Here is a 20,962-nt window from a genome sequence, read left to right on the forward strand (position 1 = left end):
TGGCAGCCATTAATGCATAATTAATGTCTGGGGTTATATGGAACTCTTGCCAATGGCTGTTTTAGTAAGAAGATGGAAGAGTATACATTGTCATATTTCCTCCATCAGGATTGTCTACATGTAGGAGTTACCCATGCCCGCACAGGGGCAAGACAGGTGCATGACTATTTTCACATGGGGTTTATCTTGATGATCTGATACTGTAGGTTTTATGCAATTCAATATTTATTATATCCTGATGATAATACACAGTGTCAACCCTTTTATCACCTTTTTCATCATTAAATACAAGACAAAAATTTTGTTGAAACAGATAGCTGTGGAAAGAGTTCCATATAACCCCATACATTAATTATGCATTCATTTCATAAAGACTAAATATAGACTGAGGTTTCTTTGCAACACTCCATGCATAATTAATGTCTGGGGTTATATGGAACTCTTGCCAATGGCTGTTTTAGTAAGAAGATGGAAGAGTATACATTGTCATATTTCCTCCATCAGGATTGTCTACATGTAGGAGTTACCCATGCTTGCACAGGGGCAAGACAGGTGCATGACTATTTTCACATGGGGTTTCTATATATATGGAAGCCATTGCCCACCTCACAATAACAATAATTAAACTCATAGTCCATTGCAGGGTTCCCTCCCCCCTACCAACCAGTACCCATATTTACACCTGGAAAAGGTGAAGCACTTTGAGTTTACAGTATCTTTCCCAAGAACATAATGAAATGCTCCAACACTAGACACCAAAACTGGACTAATGTCCAGTCCAGTGCACTAACAATTCAGCCACCATGCCTCCTCCTCTGATCCTTATGATTAGACTGTAGTGAATGGGGTCAATTGGGATTAGGGTAGAACCCTCCTCCCAGTTAGCTCAGTTGGTTAGAGTACCACTGGATTGTGATGTGCGAGAGGTTGAGGATTCGAGCCCCGGCTGGACCAATACTCATAGTCTTAAAATAACCGAGGAGAATTTGCTACCTTTCTATAATATCAAGAAATGGATAGATATTCTAGTCTCCTTGGATAAGGATGAATAAACTGTAGGCCCCATCTCCTGCAGGGTTAGGGGTAGGAGATGTTAATTTCCCATGCATGAGATTACTGTGTGGTGGATGTCCTCCCCTGGGTTGGGATGGGTGGGAAGGTGAGATTGTTACATGGACTGAAGCAGCTGCCAGAGGCGCCTGATATGCTGACGTCCAATCTCAGCCTTAAGTAACAACAATATCTAATAAGCACTATTGATCAGCACATGTAAATATGCGCTATATAAATTGGTAAATTATAAATTATAATTATAAACCCTTATAAAGTTGTGCAACCAATAGCGACTTAAGACGACTTAAAGCGACTTAAGGCGACTTTAGGTGACTTAAGGCAACTTAAGGTCCCAGAGTAGACCTCTTCATTTAAATGCAATGTTTTTTCAAATTTTGTTAAAACAGCCTGGAATACTTCACAGTACCATGATAGACTCATAAAGATGAATTGTTAGTTACAACTTATGGTTTTTGTTGTGGTGACATCATATCTTTCCTCTGTGACATTCGTCAAAGCACTTGAGAGTGTGGCAGTCAGCACAGAACATACAGCGACACCAGTCATTATCCATACTACAGAAAACAACCTGCCAGCTGTTGACTTTGGGGTTTTATCGCCATATCTATATTGTACGACATATCAAAACAACAATTAGGTGTTGATTTTGATTTTCTCCGGATCCTGGACAAGCAAGCATACTGAATGTTAAGAGCATTCTCTCAGCAAATACATTCTTTCTTGGGTTATCTTTTATTTTTAATTATATTACAAAAAATAATGATTTTAATTATGATAATATTAAACATGAGGAAATTCACGCCCACAATACAAGAAATAAATCTATGTTTTCTCTCCCTACAGTAAAAACTAACTGGGGGAAATCTAAGTGGGCTTATATGTTTTTTAATGAATGGAACTCTTTAAATGGATTGAAGACATTGGTAAATTATAGGACTTTTAAGAAACAATATTTTAATAATATATAACCTCTTCTTTATGTCCATTAATATTATATTCAGTTTTCATTAACTTATTTCATCTATCAATTCTATTCTTTTGATGTATTTAGTTCTTACTTCGAATATTTTACAATTATTGTTGTAATTAACTTATTTTTATATGGAGGTCCCATACAGGGACCTCCATATAAAAAAAAAAAAAGAGCCAACTCCCTACTACTGCTGTTTAGTTGTTTTGAATTGCAAGGAAATTACATAAGTACATGTGTTTCTGGAGTTCACAGTTTCGGGGTGTCACAGTAACAGTGTGGACAAAATACTTTTGTTCCATGAAAGTAACAAAAAGTAGTCCTTTGTAAAAGTTTATCAGCATTCTGATTTTTTCCGAAGATGAAAAGCTGCACAAACACGAGTCTATTGTAAGGTGTAGTAAAACACAATTCATAGAAATAAACAGGGTATTGATTTTCTTCGAAAGCATGGTATGCCACAGTTTCGCTAGGAAAAAAGTTGCATAACGGCTTAAAGGCATTGCATGACAAAGGGAGAAGATTTGAACTTCCAGCGAAATAAGAACAAGGGTAAACTGGCTGGGAGAGTACTGCTCGAAGACACCTTAAATAAATATGGCCTTTCAAGAGATATTTTCATCCTGCTACAAAAGCTCAACTAAGAACATATGTGCTAAAATTTGTATTATGAACTTCTGCGTCACCAGTAAGCTGCTTTTGAAGCTCTAGCTCCCTCGTTTCTTCACTAGTCACGTTTAAATGTTTTCCTCAAAAGCGACGGCCTCTTCCTCGGTTGCACGTGGCTCTACTTCTTCATCGCACGGAGCGCGATATATCCAATATTTCTCCTCAACACAACAACAATCATTCATAGAGCCCTCATGGGAAGAAACAGAACCATTACTGTCGTTGAAAATAAAGAACAGCGACGATTTTCGAGCAAGATCGCCACTGAATTTAATATTTACTTCGACAGAGACTCGATGAAACACAGGCAGCCCAAGCTCACTACGAGAAAAGCGGACGTGACTCTTACCGTGTTGCGTAACGTTTTATATTTATAAAGGTTTGTATGGGATGTTATCGGTTTACCTTAAAAGAGAGAAAAAAATGTCTTGTTTGGAAATAAAATGGGCTCACTTTATTGCCTTGTTGTTTTCTTTGTTGATTCCGAACGTCTCAGGCCATTTTGAAGCGTTTTCGGCGAGTTAGCGCTATGTTGGTGTTCAACTGCTAAAAGAAAGTCTTTCTTTTAGCAGTTGAACACCAACATAGCGCTAACTCGCCGAAAACGCTTCAAAATGGCCTGAGACGTTCGGAATCAACAAAGAAAACAACAAGGCAATAAAGTGAGCCCATTTTATTTCCAAACAAGACATTTTTTTCTCTCTTTTAAGGTAAACCGATAACATCCCATACAAACCTTTATAAATATAAAACGTTACGCAACACGGTAAGAGTCACGTCCGCTTTTCTCGTAGTGAGCTTGGGCTGCCTGTGGATGAAAGGAATAATATGATGTCACAATGGGGAAAGACGCTGAAAATTGTCGTTGGCTCAGTAGTTGTAGTTGAGCAATGGCGGACGAAATTTAGTGAGTTTTAATCAAAATTTTTCGGACTTTTCTTACCGCGATAGGCCTGAATTGTATTTTTTCTTTTTGTTTAGGATCTAAACTTAAATTGTCGGCATAAAAAATTTGTGTTCAAGAACATCAATTTTCGTCTCAGTAGCACTTTAATGAGGGTCTATTATAGGGGGTCGTACATTCCGTAAATCGCCATATTTTGTTCCTTCGAAACCGCAAACCGCTTTGGTTATTTTCTAAAAACCGACACCGCCCCACAGGTAGGACGATTATCCTCATAACCGATCTTTTAACAGCACGTAGCAAATTCTTTATATCAAATTACCTCCCCACATGGCCGAGGACACAGAGGGAAGCCCTGACTGACTTGGTCTAGCCTGAAAAGGCATCCTTTGTTAAAGAGAGAAGCTTTAAGCAAGATAACGTTACCACTCAGTATTCTGAGCCTCTTAACTCTGTTTGAATAGCCGCCACAAAAACACGTAAAACCGAAAACCGCGAGCTAAATTTATGATTTCCCGCAACCACACGATAATTTCTTAACCGTAAGCCGCCAGATAAGGTAGTTTGGAAAATATAGAATGCTGGAATTCCGTGTCGGAATAACGGAATTCCCGGAATGACCGAAAAATAATAAATTTAAAAAACATAAAAGTAAATAAATAAATAAATAAGAATATTGATGATTAAAAATTAATAGTAAATTCACAACTTAATTAAATAATTTAATGCGAAATTTATCTCAGAGGGTCCCCAAAGAAAAAACACTTACCAGAACTGTTCATGGAGATGCACGTATTAGAATTTAAAAACGTCTGCGTCAGGCCAGTAGCCCATACAGCCTAAGCGACGAAATATTTGTACTCTCCCTTCCCCCTGGATGGGATGCTAGTCCATCACATGCATGGCTACTCCCCGTTTTAAATTCGCCTCCACATATTTACACACCTGTAGGATGTCTAGGGTACAGTGACCATTAAGCCGGCACGCTTTTCCAGCCGGAACCATTGCAGAAGATTAAACAAATGCAATATTTCCAATTAGTTTAATAGTTTCAATTTTAAAAATCTCCGAACTATTACAAATTAATACTCTACCTTAAATAATTATTAACCACACATTGGGAGCTATCAAGGCAGCTACCAGCCGTCTCCAGTTAAAATTGAGAGATCGTCAATTACTCGACACCTTTTCGCGTTAATTATATATACCTTTGAATATAAACCTTGTACTGATGGATTATTCTAAAAAAGAAAAAGGACAAAAAAGGACTTACTCCTCGGTTGTCTCTTGAGATGGTAAGATTTTTTTCCAATTACTTTTTTATGGTTGTGATTTCACTTGAATGTTAAATTTGACCCACCACGTGGTCCGTTGTCTTTATTGGTGGTACTCCTAGCGATTCCGAAGTGTATAGGCACTGTTTATCAATTTTTTCTTAATCTATTTCTATTTGTAAACCACATAGAATCGAGTAGTTCAGAGAAAGAGCTGGAAAAAAGGAAAAAATGTTTGGAAATAGCTTATTAGAAGCTATCACAAATGAAAAGCAAATGGATACAAGAGTACTCATCGGAAAAGATTTAATCCACCAATATATGCTAATGCTGTGCCCTAAAACAACAATTATCGATTGTTAAAACTACACGAACAAAGCGTCATATTCAGAGGCAGTAATTGTAGTCTTCCCGAGTCTCTTATCTCTTCGGCACACCTTTAATACACAAACGTGGATTAGCTTAAAAGATATTTCCAGACAGAACAATAACAAAAAGTGAAATCAGTGTGTCGCTATCACACAAGACAGAACGTGATTTCTTTCCTTTCCAGACAAGAGCAACTTTTTTTGTTATTATCACTCTACAGTGCCTTTGATATTGACGTGAAGCCCATTCATGCACGTTGCAGAAAGAACTCGAAGTCAAGTAGATGAGAAATATCTGATAGGTTTATGATATGGTTAAGACGCGTTCGTATGGATTTGACACCTGGGATTTGACCAAGACATACAATGAATTAATGACATTATCGCGACAGGCGATAAATTTATGTTCGTGGAGACCATCTAATAATCCACTCAAAGAAATCAACTTTATGTCTGAAATTAAATGTAAAAAAATCGTTAATGTCTGAATCTATCACAAAATCTAATCTCAATCATTGCTGTCAATAAATTACTTTTATCGCAATCTATCAAAAATCGCAAAAATTGGGTGGCATTAGAAAATGCTTGTGCTGACAGATTTTAAGTGCGGTCGCACTTTGGGTTTGCTCGCCAAGTACTTATCGTATTTACATCCCCTTTTCCACTTAGAACCCACAGTGCTTGAGGTCTGTTAATAATAAATCACACTTCTGGTTTATTTACCTTGAAGCAATCTTTAGCATCAGTTTGTATATTGTAGGCTGTAAGCTACATGTAGTTCTAGTATGTGCATCTCTGTGAACAGTGCCATAGGTAGTTATTTTTTACGTCACGTGGTCTCTGCATTTTATGACTGATCGAGAGAAAATTTTGCATTTTTTTGGTTTTACTTATAGAGAACTGATTTTCTTTTTTTTTCTTTTTAATTTTTATTTTCACTTTATTTTTACTCTTTCAATTAATTCTTTTTTAATTATTTATTCAAACTTATTATTTTTAATTATTAGGTAATTTTTTTTTTCAATTTGTCATTTTTTGGTCATTCCTGGAATTCCAAGTATTCCGGGTTTTCCGACACGGAATTCCGGCATTCCTCGTTTTCCAAACTACCGCCAGATAAATGTGAATGAAACCGCAAACCAGCACTCAAACTTGGCTTAAACCGCCAAACCGCCAGACTATAATAGACCCTCTTTAATCATTAGAGACCAAAACTTTGAAGTTGCGAAAACTGTAAGGGCAGTCATACGCGTGTACACAAACGTCTCTTTTCCGGCGTTGTTTTTGCCGGACACCAAATGGATTTCTGGGATTTACTCTTCAGAAAGCCTTTGCTTTTGAACTGCATAAAATGACTCACCCGACTGTTGACATGGTAACAAAGGCCCACCAGAATCCATCAATAGCTCCATGGTAGAAAGGACGACCAAAGTCATCTTTGTTTGCTCTGGTTTCCTTGAATCGGAAGGAGAAAATTTCAATCTGTAGTCAAAAGAGAATGGTGTGTATGGCGGAGAGCAGATCCTTTACAGCGTATAGTTTTAATTTTATCCATTTCTTTTTTTCAAATTCAGAAAACCTGTATTTTTTTTTCTCTTAAAATTCGACTGCATCCGAGATTTTCTACGCATTTGTAACTCCATCTTCAGTCCACCCGCCGTTCCTTATCCGCAAGTGTGGATGTGCACCCGAAGAAGTATGGTGTTGACAGAAGGCAGTTGGTCAGATTGATATATTAATTCTACATTTACTTTGACACTAGGCTCTGAGCCATGAAAATGATTACTTGGCGTTTGCAAAGTTGGAGCCGACTTTCAATCGAGTCAAATCGATTTTTTATCTCAGTTTAAGACCCCACACTGATAAAGAACTAAATGAAAAATATGATAGTTATCCTCCAGATCCATTGATGATTCAAATCGCAAAGGTATCCTAGTTTGGGATTCTAATGCAAAATGATCACGAACATAATAAAAAATGTTATCTTAAATTAAAAAAGGTATCACTAAATCTGCTGGATGTAAGTTAGTGAAAATATTTTTCAACTTGAAGTGCTTGAGGGTTTTTTGGGTGAGAAAAAGGACCACACCGAATAATACTCGCATATGAGAGGACAAGCTGGTAAAGAATGTTCTGTAGATAAAGTTTACTATTAGATACGACATAAACAAAGTAATTTAATAATTTTCTATTTCTTGTTGATCCTCGACATTCATAAATCTATCCTACCAACACCATCTTGAGCAATCCGAATTATCGTGGAAGTGACTTGAGTCGTTGCCTCTTCACTGAGATCGAATGTTGTTTAAGATAAAAGCTGAATACATCTCTTAAACTGTTTATGAAACTAGCGATACTTAAAAAGCCCTTTTTAAGGTCTTTAAGTCTATTGGTGTTGCGTTTAATGAAAGAATCATTTGAAGTTTACTCAGTGAAAGCGTTACTTACCCATATCCATACAAAGATTCCAGCAACAGACGACAACAAAAGGCTTAAAATTACGATAGGCCATGTTTCAAAAATCGCTTTCAACAGCTGAGTTCTCTCTGTTGAGTAAGAGGTTTCTCCTAGAATCAAAACAACTCCAGGAGAATCCAGTATGTTAACGTAGAGCATACGACCTATGAACCAATCGTCTTGCACGGGAAACACCAAGCTCGTTTCATTTGAAAAAATGTGGCTGCGAAGCGAAGTCGAATTATCGGTCATTTCTAAGTAACGCATTATAGGTTTGTTTCCCCTGTAAAATTCGCAGCAGTTGCCTAAGGCGAAATCTAAAGCTCGATGGAAAATCCCCTCAGTCGGTTGATCTTTGCTGTCATCTCTTTCCGAAGTGAACGGTGGCCTCAAGTGCCAAGATATGTTCATTTCTCTTGGACAAACTGGAAAATAGCAAGGGGGGAAGGGATCAGAGGCAATGCTTCGGTTTGCTTCTGGTCCCCACTGTGGAGAAATTTCGGGCTCTGGAGACGGAAGGTTAAACTGCATAAAGTTCTGCAGGAAAACAGTGTTGGAACTATGATGAATTTTGAAATTAACAACGAAGGAAACGAAGACAAGTAACCCAGCCCTCATGGTTGGTTTATGAAAACTGAGTGGATACATTTTAGAAGGGAATAACTGAGTGAACACAGATATGGAATATATTAGTCACCTCAATAATACGTTCTCTTACTAGTCAATCAAAATGGTAATTCGATCTTCTCCTAAATGGCGACATTACTTCTTATTTTTTATTGGTGTGTTTTAGAAAATGGGAACAGTGTGTGACAGATTTGATATTTTCGAAAACTGTCGCAAGAGTTTCATTCAACTCAAATGTTCGGTCCTTTTTTAAAGCTGAAGAGGTTTGATAAAAATATTTGAAACAAGGAAAAGACTGAGTGAACACGGATATGGAAAATATTAGTCACCTCAATAATATGTTCTCTTACTAGTTAATCAAAATGGTAATTTGCTCTTCTCCTTAATGGTGCCATTACTTCTTGTTTTTCATTGGTGTGTTTTAGAAAATGGGAACAGTGTGTGACAGGTTTAATATTTTCGAAAACTTTCGCAAGAGTTTCATCCAACTCAAATGTTCAGTCCTTTTTAGAAGTTGAAGAAAATTGATCACAATCCCTGAAATAATTCGGGTTAATTGTTATAAAATGAAGATAACGTTTGCCAGAGGAAAAAAACAAAACAATATACAACCAGGTGCTCTTTATTCACATGGACATGACATCAAGAGGGCATAATTATTTCACAAGTAATAATTTCAGCTGGCAAGAAAATAGGTGACACGATAATAGCGAGCCAACCACTAACACGCAAAACATTTCGTGATGAAACCCTCGTTATTCTTTGAACACCTGTCTATGAAAAGGAGAAAATTTTCGTGATGTTAACTTTACTGGTGCTCATTGTATACGGGATGTTATTTGGAGATAACGTATCGTTCATTGACTATGCCCATTACTTGCCTTGCAACCTTGGATCACCGGTGAGAGGACATATTCTGTTTATTTTATTGTTGTGAAAATGTTAAGTGAAACGAGAAGAATTGTAGAAAAACGTGATACGATTCTTATATCACACGAGTTCGAGGATAACTGGTTTTATCACAGGCTGCTCTCACATCTGTCAATTATTTTAAATATGAAAAAAAATTGAACTTTACTTGAGTGGCGAGGTTTGTTTTGAGGCGAACATGGTCTGGAGAGAGTTGTGAGAGGGTCCGACACTGACTGAAAATTTCAAAAACAACAGGAAGTTCGATCGGTCGCAAAGAATAATGAATGAACAAAGGAAGAAACCCTACATAGGTTGTTATTTGATGTCTAGGCTATTGTAGCAGAAACAATAACTCAGGACGTTAAGCAAACGCAACTCTATTCCTTGCCTCGTGTACTTATGACCTGCGCACTTCACTCCAGGTGCGCAATGCATACATACAATATCACCCCTTTCCCAAGAAAGCATAAATGCAAACACAGAGCAGGAAACAACGGTAGTAGTAATAAACCAAGCTAGGCTCACAATGAAACTTATTTAGACAGTCATTTCAGAAAGTTACGTCCTAGCGCAAAAGAAAGTCGTTAAGATATTGGGGAACACGCCGTTCTCGGAAAGGCCTACCAACATGCTCCGTGTTCCTTAATGTAACACTCCGATGACTAGGAACGCTCCCTACTTGAGCAAGTCTTTTAACGGGTTCAGTGCCCCTCGACGAGGGAATAACTTTTTTGACCATGGACAAGTTCCTAAACAATCATGCCTGTCCTCTTGCAAGTTCGACGCAGACTCCTTTTTCTTGACGACAGTAAAGGGTCCAGGGTCATATCTTGTGGTTAGCTTGTTTTGACGTTTCTGAAGCAGCAAAACCTGATCTCCCTGGCGAATGTCGGTAGGGATGGCGTTGTGACGTTTATCCATATATGCCTTTGCCTTTGATTTTCTCAAGTTGTCCTTGGCGCAGGCAATATGAACAAGATTTGAAATGCGAGAGAGATTATACAGGGAATCTTGGTTCTGATGTGACGATTCATCATCAAGGATGCGGGTGCGACCCCAGTGGAGGAATGAGGAGTGGTTCGATAATTCATTAAGAACAAAAACAGTTCCGAGCGCCAGTTCTTTCCTTCTACAGTAGCAATTCTCTACTTGGGCGTTAGCAGCTGGCCAAAGGGGCGTAATTTTGCGATGCTTGATACCAAGCTGTTTGCACGACGCTTTGAACTCGTTGCCAGATGTAATGACTTCAGGAATACCATGTGTTACGAACATTTGATTAAGGTGCGTAATCGCTGTGGCCGCAGAACCTGAGTGTGTAACATGGACTCTGGATACTTTGACGTTTCATCAACTGCAACAAAGAGATACTCTCCTTATGGGAATGGGCCACAGTAGTCCATGTGGATTGTGTGCCACACTTCCTTTGGTGTATCTGTCATTCTGAGAGGCTCTGGAGAAGGAGTTCGGCCAACGATTTGGCAACCAAGGCATTCGCGCACATGTCTCTCTGCTTGAGTGTCAATGCCAGGCAACCAGACTCGTTGTCTGAGATGCTGTTTAACTTTAGTGATGCCCTGGTGCCACTCGTGTGCTAATTGAAGAATGCGTGGGCGCAACGCTTCTGGAATCACAATACGATTGTTTCGGAGAAGAATACCGCGTTTCTGGCAAAGTTCTTCCTTTAGATCAACAAAGGGCGCGGTTGCAGCTGACCAGCTCCCAGTGCCCAGGCACTCCTTGATTATCTTCAAGGTGAGGTCAGATTCGGAAGCGACCGAGAAGCTCCTGAAGAGTGATGGCAGAAGGAAGGGAATCGAGTTAACGTAGTCCTCAAGAGGATCTCTGGGTGTATTGGTAGGGACGGGTTTGCGTGACAGGAAGTCGACAGCATTTTGGATGCCAGGTTGGTAAACAATGCGTGGGCTGTAGTTTTGGAGCCGTAAACGCCAACGTTCAATTCTCGGTTAAGGGTTCCCACGGCTGTTGAGGAGAACTTCCAGCGGTTTGTGATCTCCTACTAAGTCGAACTGGCTGCCGTGGATATAAAAATGAAACTTCTCACATGCCCATACTCTTGATAAGGCTTCTCTTTCCGTTTGGCTGTAGCACTGTTCAACGGGTGATAGACTGCGGCTTGCATACGCAATGGGCCGGATAGAACCATCGGGGTGCTTCTGAGTCAAGGCGCCACTGATCCCAATCTTGCAAGCATCATAGCGTACTTGGGTGGGGAGGGAGGGATCACAATGGACCAGAACCGTGTCACTAGATATGAGGTCACGCAGCTTGTTAAAGGCTTCAGATTGCTCTGGACCCAAGACCACGCACAGTTTTTGCGTGTGATCCTTCGTATTGGCTCTGTCATAGTAGCTAGGTTTGGAAAGAAACGGGCGACGGTATTTACTAATCCCAGAAAGCTTCTTGCTTCCGTGGCTGTGTTGGGTGGCTGCATGTGCTTGATTGCGTGTATTCGATCCTTGTCGGGGGATACGCCTTGTGCTGAGATGTGAAATCCATAATAGTTCAGTTCTGGGACGCCAAATAGACACTTAGCTGGGTTGACTGTGAGGTTTTTTTCTTGGAGCCGTAGCAACACATTTTCTAGGGATCTGTCATGCTCTTCCTTAGTGGTACCGTGGACGAGAATGTCATCAGCAATGTTTCTTACATTATGACATCCCTCGAGGACTTGTCCAATTACGTGTTGGCATAATTCAGAGCCTACTGAGGCTCCATATGGCAGACGCTTGTAACGGCGGAGGCCAACGTGTGTTTTGAATGTTGTCAAGTGACGAGATGATTCACCAAGTTCAATTTGGTGATAGCACTCCTTAAGATCAATTTTGGAAAAGTACTTGGAGCCGTTTAGATCTTGGAGAATTTCTTCGGCTGTGGGGTATGGGTGGTGTGTACGGCGGAGAGCTTCGTTGGGCTTGCACATGTTTACACACAGCCGTATGTCACTATTCGGCTTGTCGACAATGACAAGTGGGGAGACCCATGGCGTCGGGCCCGTAACCTGTTCGATGATATCTTGATCTTCAAGCTGTTTTAGCTTGGCTTCCACCTTGGCTCGGTAATGTAAGGGTGTAGGACGGGAATGTTGTACCACCGGTCGTACAGTTGGGTCGATGTTGAGCTCAAGTTGGTAAGCTTTTAGTTTCCCGATTTTGCCACTGAACACTGCTGGGAACTTCTGTAATAGGTACTGGTATTCAGCGTGGCAAAGGGAATGTTCCGTAGTTGTGAAGGCCGCGATATGCAACATTCCTAGCCGGGTTGAGGTTTCACGACTCAGGAGACAGCCAGCATTTCTTGCTTTGAGTGCCAGGAACCTTGCTAGGTCCATCTGCCCGGACGGACTACTGATCAGTCCAAAAAACAATCCAGCAAGGGGGATCGGGTAGGGTTGTCTTATCCATATGGGAGAAGTTTCACATTGGTTGGTTTTAAGGGCACTGTTTTAGCGGCACTGATCGCCTCATATGTTGCATAGTCGATGGTGTTCGCCGTTGCACCAGAATCAATACAAACTTGAACTGGGGTACCTTCAATGATGTCTGCTTTTGCTTGGTTAAGGTTAAAGTGAAATGCCTCATGACAGTCATCTTCATCGGAAGAATTACAAAACATACCGGGCCTTGAGTGTCGCTGCCTGTGCACCATTTGAGTTGCCTGAGGTTTTGGTTCTTTTCGTACACATGCGTCCAAAATGGTGCACTGAGAACATGTCTTACGAAAAGCAAGGCATCTGGGAGTTCGCGGCTGGTGATCACGCTGGTTACCACAATGTGTACATTGTTGCTGTTTCTCTGAAGTAAAATTCACTTGGTCTTCTTCGCTGACGGTTGGCGTTGTTAGTTGGTGAGCGTTGTCCGAGCGTTCCTGAGACGAGGTATTCTCAATGTTCGCCGCTTGGAAATTTGCCGACTCCATGGAGCGAGCAATATCCAACAACGAACCAAGAGAAGCAGTAGATTTTTCGCGAAGGAGGCGTCGGCGAAGCGTGTTGGAATGACAATGTTCAATTAACTGGTCCTTAATAGTCTCATCGAGCGAGTATTTATCAAAATCACAATGCTCCCCCAGTCGGCGTAATCGTGTGACGTATTGGGCAATCGATTCGTTTGGCATTTGATGAGCCTGGCGAAAGGTGTGTCTTTCGAACTGTAAGCTCTTATGAGGAGAGAAGTACGTGTTGAGCGCAGTAAGTGCCTCCATGTAAGTGGTTCCAGTGTCCGATAAGGTAGCAAAGATGTCTTGAACAGCCGGCCCGCCAAGGTGAGGTAGCAAAGCTCGTTTGCCATTGTCAATAGTAACCACGGGCATCGATGTAATATTGTAGTCGTATTTTCCATCTGTCCCAGCGGGGACCAACACTGCCGGTCTGTTCGAAGGGATCGAACAGTGGTATTGATGTGATCTCGGCCATCCTCGTCGCCAAAATATTGTAGCAGAATCAATAGCTCAGGACGTTAAGCAAACGCAACTTTAGTCCTTGCCTCGTGTACTTATGACCTGCGCACTTCACTCCAGGTGCGCAATGCGTAAATGCAATATAGGTATCCTTTAGGAGGTCGTAGCCACAAAAAAGTAGGATACTATGGTCGCTCTGATTGGCTGAAAACCTACCGTTGATCGAAATAGACCGCATCTTTTAAATTTTCAGGGATTATAACGCAGCGAGATAGACAACCTGAGAACCGGATTTTACCCAAAACACATTGATTTACTGATATGTGAGTTGAAACCACTTAAACTATCATATCAACAAAAGAGAAACGTCAAAATCTCCAAAATTTACTAAGATTTTAAATATAACGTTCCATTTATCTCAAACCTAAGATAAAAAGCAAAGAAACAAATTAAATTAATTTCCCTTATGTGGTTTTTAAACGAAAAAACGAATATTAACACCCGTTATTTCCCTTTATCGGGAAAGGTAAGGTCGAAGGTTTGGCAAGTGCCCATCACTGGTCCCATCTACATGGGATGGGGGAAACGTATCACCGGAATGTTTTCACCCGTGGGGCGTTGATGGATGAGACTGGTCGACATTTCCGAACACTGAGAACAGCGGCCGAAGTCTTAGTATCGGTGGTTTTCTTCGAAAACTTGCAGATGTCAGGAAAAGCATCCTACTGCGATATGCTTGTTGCTGGATTCGCAAAGAGAGGCGTAAGAAGATTTTGTGCCCAACACGACATTCACGTTGCAGATCGAAACCCATGTACCGCAGACGCCTGCTGTTGCCGGGGTAATTATCCTGCAGGGTGCTTTACAAATTCATATCCAAAATCATGTCCAGTAGCAGTGTCTTTTAAGAGCTGAATATAGGAGGGCCTTTCACTGTTCAAGAGTTCCCACTTTGACTAAAAATGTACCCCGACCCCGACTCATTTCTACTGTAAGGTCTATAAGATAAGATACGACAATTTATTTAATGTCAAAAAAAATACATAGAGGGTGGTCTCCCAATCCCCCAAGCCAGAGGATCATGGTAAAAGTGTTTGACAAAAAGCTAAAATTGTAATAGCTAAAGTAATAATAATACCAATTGAATTAGGAATAATATATATTTATAAAATCAGGTCAAAGGCAACAACTCTATTGACAGCCGATAAAATTTAACTTAGTTAAAAGTCTCCAGAAGGATGATGCGTCAGATGCATTTTTTACATCAGATGGTAACTGGTTCCAAATACGCATATGAGCCACGAAGGAATCTGCTATTATATGAAGTTTGTACTATGTTTAGACCACTACTTCTAAGATCATATAGTGTAACTCGAGGTTTGAATGAATTGTCTATATAGTCTGGACCATTCTCCCTGAAACATTTAAAAAATATCATCAAAGATTGTTCTATACGTCTATGTTCTAATGTATTCATGTCTACCATCCTAAGGATTGATTTATAATCAGTACTTTTTCCCATATTCAGTATAGTTCGTAGACCATAGTAGTTCGCATCTTCCAGTTTCTTGTTAAGTGTTTTACTTATACCCATAAGTAAAGAGTTGCAGTATTCAAAGTGTGATAATACAAAAGTCTTGTAAAGAAGTAGTATGGTATTTGCCGGTACTAAGCGCTTAAGGTGGTGAAGTGCGCCTATCTTAGAATATACTTTCTTCAACATGATATTTATAGGTTCTATAAAAGATAATTTGTTATCTAAACATATTCCAAGGATCATTAAGTGGTCTTTAATGTCAACGGGAGTGCCAGCAAACTCTAGGTCATATCGATAGGATGAGTTCCCAAGGATCATCGCTTGGATCTTGTCCTCGTTGACCTGTAAATAGTTAGAGACAAACCAGGAAGATAGTCTTCCCATGTCTTGGTTTAATAAGTGTCGAAGAACAATTGGGCTATGATCCGCCGTATATTGGGTTGTATCGTCTGCATAGAGGCGGAGGGAAGAAACGGTCACAGTTTCGTTTACGTCGTTCATAAAGATGTTAAATAGTAAAAGACTAAAGAGACTTCCCAGTGGAACGCCATATCGTACCGGTGACCAGCTTGTTGCATATCACCCTTTGCTTGCGGCCATGCAGATATGATCTGCATGTTCCCACCAATAACGTAGCTCATTTTCTGCCTTTAAAAGCACACAACCCACAATTGCTCTATTCGCTCCGACGAAGGGCTAACGCTCGAAACGTCAGCTTTTGTAATCGTTACGGTGACCAATTCACCATTTCAACTTTGTTGACATATCCAAATGTATTTTGTTATTTAACTTTGTTTTACAAATTTAGTTTGAGAGCCACTAGTTACTCAGTTGAAGCACTTTCCGTGTTACCCTCGTTAAATAAAGTTGATTGATTGATTGATTGATTGAAATCAAGTGAAACTTACCATCACAATTCCTTGTTACTAAAATGGGCCCAGTTAAACAGTCCAGCTTGCCGCAAGTCTCTCATAGCTCAGTGGTAGAGCGTCCGAAGGGTTGTAGCTTTAACTCATTTTGAGCATCAAGTGGTTATTTCTTCCTCGCGGTGTGCTTGTGTCATTCCCTGACTCCGATAACAGTCTCCTTCGCTCAAATCAGCGGGCTTAAAATTTGCCATCTTTTCTTATATCATCATCACTGTGCATAAGCATCGCAAATCCACATTCCTATCCTCAAAGTGAGTAGGAAGTTTGTCACCATGGACTTAGTTAAAGGCCCCAGCTTGTCACAAGGCTTTTATACTTCAGTGGTAGAGCGGCCAAAGTACTAATCGGAAGGTCATAGGTTTAACATCATTGAGAGCAATCGGAGTTTTTTTCTTATCAAAGTATGCCACCAGCGTGTGAACTGTTAGTTAGTAAAGTAAAGTAACGATTGTTAAGGTCTCTCACACTCTTAGTCGTCCTTGTTACCGGATTGTTAAGTTACTCATGCGCTGCACTAGTATCGCAGAGGTCAGTGGTTCGAATCCCGTACAGGCCTGAAATTTTTTTCAGGTCTGATTTTCACTATTGCTCAAATAGTGCTTTACTGCGAAGGATCGTGCTCATATACGTCTCATAACCGCAGTTCACACATATGTTTCATATGTTTGTTGTTGTTTGATTTATCATCTACGGGTTTATGTCGAATTAATTTGATGGCCTGCTCCCAGTTGGCTTGTTAGCTCAATTGGTAGAGCGCTGCACTAGTATCGCAGAGGTCAGTGGTTCGAATCCCGTACAGGCCTGAAATTTTTTTCAGGTCTGATTTTCACTATTGCTCAAATAGTGCTTTACTGCGAAGGATCGTGCTCATATACGTATTACTCATGCTTTTTGTGCATTCTTAGTTTTCCTTGTTTTCCGATGGTTACCTAATTATCTCGCGCACTTTAAGTTTTCCTTGTTGCCCGATTCTTACCATAGTATCTAACGCACTCTTAGTTTCCATGTTGTCTGATTGTTACGTTTGAATCTAGACATCTCTCTTAGTTTCCCTTGTTGTCTTATCGTTACATTTCTATTTCGTGCCCTTTTTAGTTTCCGTGGGATCCGATTGTTTCGTCAAATGTTGTAGTTTTCCTTCTTCTTCGATTGTTGTATTAGTTACTCGAGCACGTTTGGTTTCCTTAGTGTCCAATTCTTACGATCGTGTCTTGAAACTTGAAGGTGTCCTTTCTGTCAGACTATTTAGTATCTTGCCCCTTCTCACAATTACTTGTTTCCCGATCGTCAAGTCAGTATCTCATTCACTTTTAGGTTTCCCTGTTGTTCAATTGTTACTTCAATATCTTGCGCACTTGTTATCTTACACACTTGTTTTCCTTTTTCCTTACTTCTAGGTTGGGTCTTATTGCACTTTTAGTTTTTCTTGTTGATTGATAATTACGTTAGAATGTCCTCGTACACTTTTCCCCTTTCTTTTGGTTTTCCTTGGTGCATGATTGTTACGTTCGTATCTGCACTTTTATTTTTCCCTTTTTGCCCGATTTACGTTGGGTTCTTTGGTAACATTGCATCCAGTGACGACTCTGTCTCGAACCATTTCAGTCCTTTACAAATAACTTTAAATCTGTGAGAAATTGCTCAAATAACTCACCCTCTTCTGAACCTTTTTTCGGTGGAACTTGTACTTAGAGATATACTCTGTTTGATTTGGGCTCTACATATTCTTCGTATTTTGTGTAATACGTGTCGATTTTTTTTTTTCATTTTTATTTTTTCAAACTTCCACTGAGTTAAAAGAAAGAAAAATAATAAGAAGGATAAATAAGCTCAATAGTAAAACGAAAGCGAAAAGCAAAAAGCTCAGTGAGGAACAATCACAACAGAGCAAGCTCCAACTAGGTGAAAGTCCAAAGGAAAAAAAAATGGGTAATACAAGACTAATTTAATATGTCTTTAAAATATCTATATAAAATATGCAAATTTTATATAGTTTCTTCGCTTCTTCGGCTCCTACTCCCCACGTACTGAATATTTCACGAACTTTGTCACCAAACCATAACATAAGTTAATTTCACTTCCCCTCTTCACTTTTCCGCTTAAGAGGACCATCAAAGTGAACTCGCGGTGTTTCTTGAAGGCCCTCCAGGCATTTCGTAATTCACCGCTCGCCCAATCCATCTTTGGAGTATTGCCAGCTAATGAATTTCCTTCCATTTTCTTCGCCGTTGCTATGTTGGCAATTTCGATTCCTTTTCGAAGTTCGGTGGCTTTCCCAGAGGCGTAGTTTTAACTTTTATATTCTGACACCATGTTATGTACTACCTTCACTAGACATGTTTGTTACAGAACCTCGTGCTTTTATCACCAATGGGCCAAACTGATCCTACTTTCCCACTGATCCTAAGTTCCCATTGATCCTACGTACCTAATGATCCTATGTTGTCACTGATCCTATGTTCCCATTGATCCTGTGTTCCCACTGATCCTATGTTCCCACTGATCCTGTAAACCAACTGATCCTATGTTGTCACTGATCCTATGATCCTATGTTCCTATTCATCCTATGTTCCCACTGATCCTATGTTCCCACTGATCCCATGTTCCTACTGATCCTATGTTCCCACCGGTCCTATGTTCCCGCTGGTCCTATGTTCCCACTGGTCCTATGTTCCAATTGATCCTATGTTCTCACTGATCCTATATTCCCACTGATCCCATGTTCCCATAGACCTTATGTTCCCACTGGTCCTATGTTCCCATTGATTCTATGTTCCCACTGATCCTACGTAACCACTGAACTTATGTTCCTACTGATCCTTTGCTCCCACTTATCCGATGTTCCCACTTATCCAATTTTTCTACAGCTCAAATATTCCCACTGATTCTACGCTCTTATTGACCATTCATTCCCACTGATCCTTTGTTCCTACTTATCCTATGTTCCCACTGATTCTATATTCACACTGATCCTTTGTTCCCACTGATCCTATGTGTCCTCTGATCCTTTCTTCCCACTGATCCTATGTTCCCACTGATCTTACTTCTTATCTTTTTTTAAAGCACATTTATTATGACTTACTGATTTAAAAGGAGATTTTGGGAAGGTTTCGAATAAATTATCTTGCTTTGAATGGAAAAATCTAGCTAGGAATAATCTTGTGTGTTTGAATAATCATACACCCATGCACCTTTTCCACCTTTCACTGGCTAGTCAAAACTATTGTGTGTGTCAGATCGTTTTTAAGGTTTATTAGTCTTTGAGGCAAAACCAAGAAATAAAAAATAAAATCTTCCAAGTAAGTTTGATGTAATGGAAAATTTTATAAACATTGTCCTCCAAATCGCTACTAAAATGATGAAAGAAATGTCCTGCATAGGCTTCACGTGCTTTTAATATTTTAGTTTCCTGAAACTTTGCCTCCCTTATTAAGTTTCAGTTTAAGTTTTGTGGCATTTACCAGGTCTTATTTGACCTATATGGCAGTCATGACTTTTTTATGTGTGCACTCGGCACGTCATGTTTGTTCATTTTCCTAAATACATTAGACTTCGATACAGATTTTAAAGGCAGGTCAACATTCAGTGTTTTGCTGTCAAAGTTTCAAATAAGTAAAAAAAAATCAGTTTTTTTAATTGATACCTGCGTTACGTAGTTTATTAGATCTCAGGACCAGAATAGTACCATGAGTAACGTCTACACCCCTTAGATGCTGTGAGGTGGGTCCACCCAGGCTTGAAATATGGAACCTGTTCACCCCTGGAGTTATCGGAAAGGCTTTATACAATTTTCACTCACAATAGAGCTAAATCAGTTCGCGAGTTAAGTAAGAGGCAAGGAGAAGTTTCAAACGGATACAGGCTGAGGTTAGAATTTCTTACAACTTTCCCACCCATCTGCGATATTCATTCCTCTGAAAGTCACCAAACAGATGTATTCCTGATTATTTAGTTTGCTGTTCTTAAATTAACAAGCTTCCAAACTGTATGTGGATAATAATTTGAATATATCAACAAAGTTGAAATGGTAAATTGGCCACCGTTACGATTCTAAAAGCTGACGTTTCGAGCGTTAGCCGTTCGTCGAAGCGAAGTGCTAACGCTCCGACGAAGGGCTAACGCTCGAAACGTCAGCTTTTATAATCGTAACGGTGGCCAATTTACCATTTCAACTTTGTTGATATATTCAAATTATTTCGTTACCCCCACCGACGCAGCCCCAAACAGTTTCTTTAGAAACTATCAGCCTTTATTCATTTGTATTCGACAATATCAGTCACCGAACCTGAGGCGAATAATTGTTTTAGTATAATTTCAGAGCTGAACAATAGAGAAATCTCTAAAATCATAACATCTTAGTAACATTTATTAACATTTTAGTTGAACATTTTATATAAACCGCGCGGAGCGGTTTATATAGCGTCATATAAGGAACCGCTCGACCAATCAGATTGCTGGAAACTCTTTGCTCAGCTCTGAAATTATACTAAATATATATATATATATATAACTAACTGCAGACAGTACTGTTTCGGCCTTCTGGGCCTCATCAGTGCAGTGCTAATGCTAGGATGGGGGAGAACCGAGACGGTCACTCCAAACGACCCAACCTTTGTGGTATCGTCTAAGCCATGCCAGAGTGCTCAAACTAGAGTAAACCAGCGAGCATATATATTTATATATATATATATATATATATATAAATGTTCCCACTGATATATAAATATATATAAATGTTCCCACCATAATGTATATTTATATTTAGAGGGATTAAACTTGGTGTCCGTGAAACAGTGCTCGATACAAATAGTAGAGCAGGTATAAT

General features: G+C 39.8%; 1 protein-coding gene and 1 long non-coding RNA gene across 2 annotated transcripts; one reads left to right on the forward strand and one right to left on the reverse strand.

The window, feature by feature from the left end:
* Positions 1–201: 201 nt before the first annotated feature.
* On the reverse strand, positions 202–8,354 carry LOC148742181 (uncharacterized). Its single transcript, XM_088752748.1, has 3 exons — positions 7,708–8,354; positions 6,620–6,714; positions 202–1,678 (listed from the first exon to the last, which is right to left on the reverse strand). The coding sequence occupies exons 1-3, from the start codon at positions 8,332–8,334 to the stop codon at positions 1,507–1,509; spliced, it is 894 nt and encodes a 297-aa protein (XP_088608874.1). The 5' UTR covers positions 8,335–8,354; the 3' UTR covers positions 202–1,506.
* A 635-nt stretch (positions 8,355–8,989) lies between these two features.
* LOC148742182 (uncharacterized) lies at positions 8,990–16,088 on the forward strand. The gene is made up of 2 exons (XR_015998578.1): positions 8,990–9,244; positions 14,198–16,088. It is a non-coding gene; the product is annotated as an uncharacterized LOC148742182 (long non-coding RNA).
* The last annotated feature ends 4,874 nt before the right edge of the window (positions 16,089–20,962 follow it).

Source organism: Stylophora pistillata, chromosome 1, assembly GCF_964205215.1.
Source record: "Stylophora pistillata chromosome 1, jaStyPist1.2, whole genome shotgun sequence".
In the NCBI taxonomy this organism is placed as follows: Eukaryota; Metazoa; Cnidaria; class Anthozoa; order Scleractinia; family Pocilloporidae; genus Stylophora; species Stylophora pistillata.

Bases quoted from the DNA above. Each gene is read 5' to 3' on its own strand.
- LOC148742181 (XM_088752748.1), bottom strand. From the start codon at position 8,334: ATGAGGGCTGGGTTACTTGTCTTCGTTTCCTTCGTTGTTAATTTCAAA. The intron at 6,715-7,707 runs GTAAGTAACGCT...TTCCGATTCAAG, and splicing joins GAATCTTTGTATGGATATGG to GAAACCAGAGCAAACAAAGA. The intron at 1,679-6,619 runs GTGAGTCATTTT...CGTACAATATAG, and splicing joins GTTACCATGTCAACAGTCGG to ATATGGCGATAAAACCCCAA.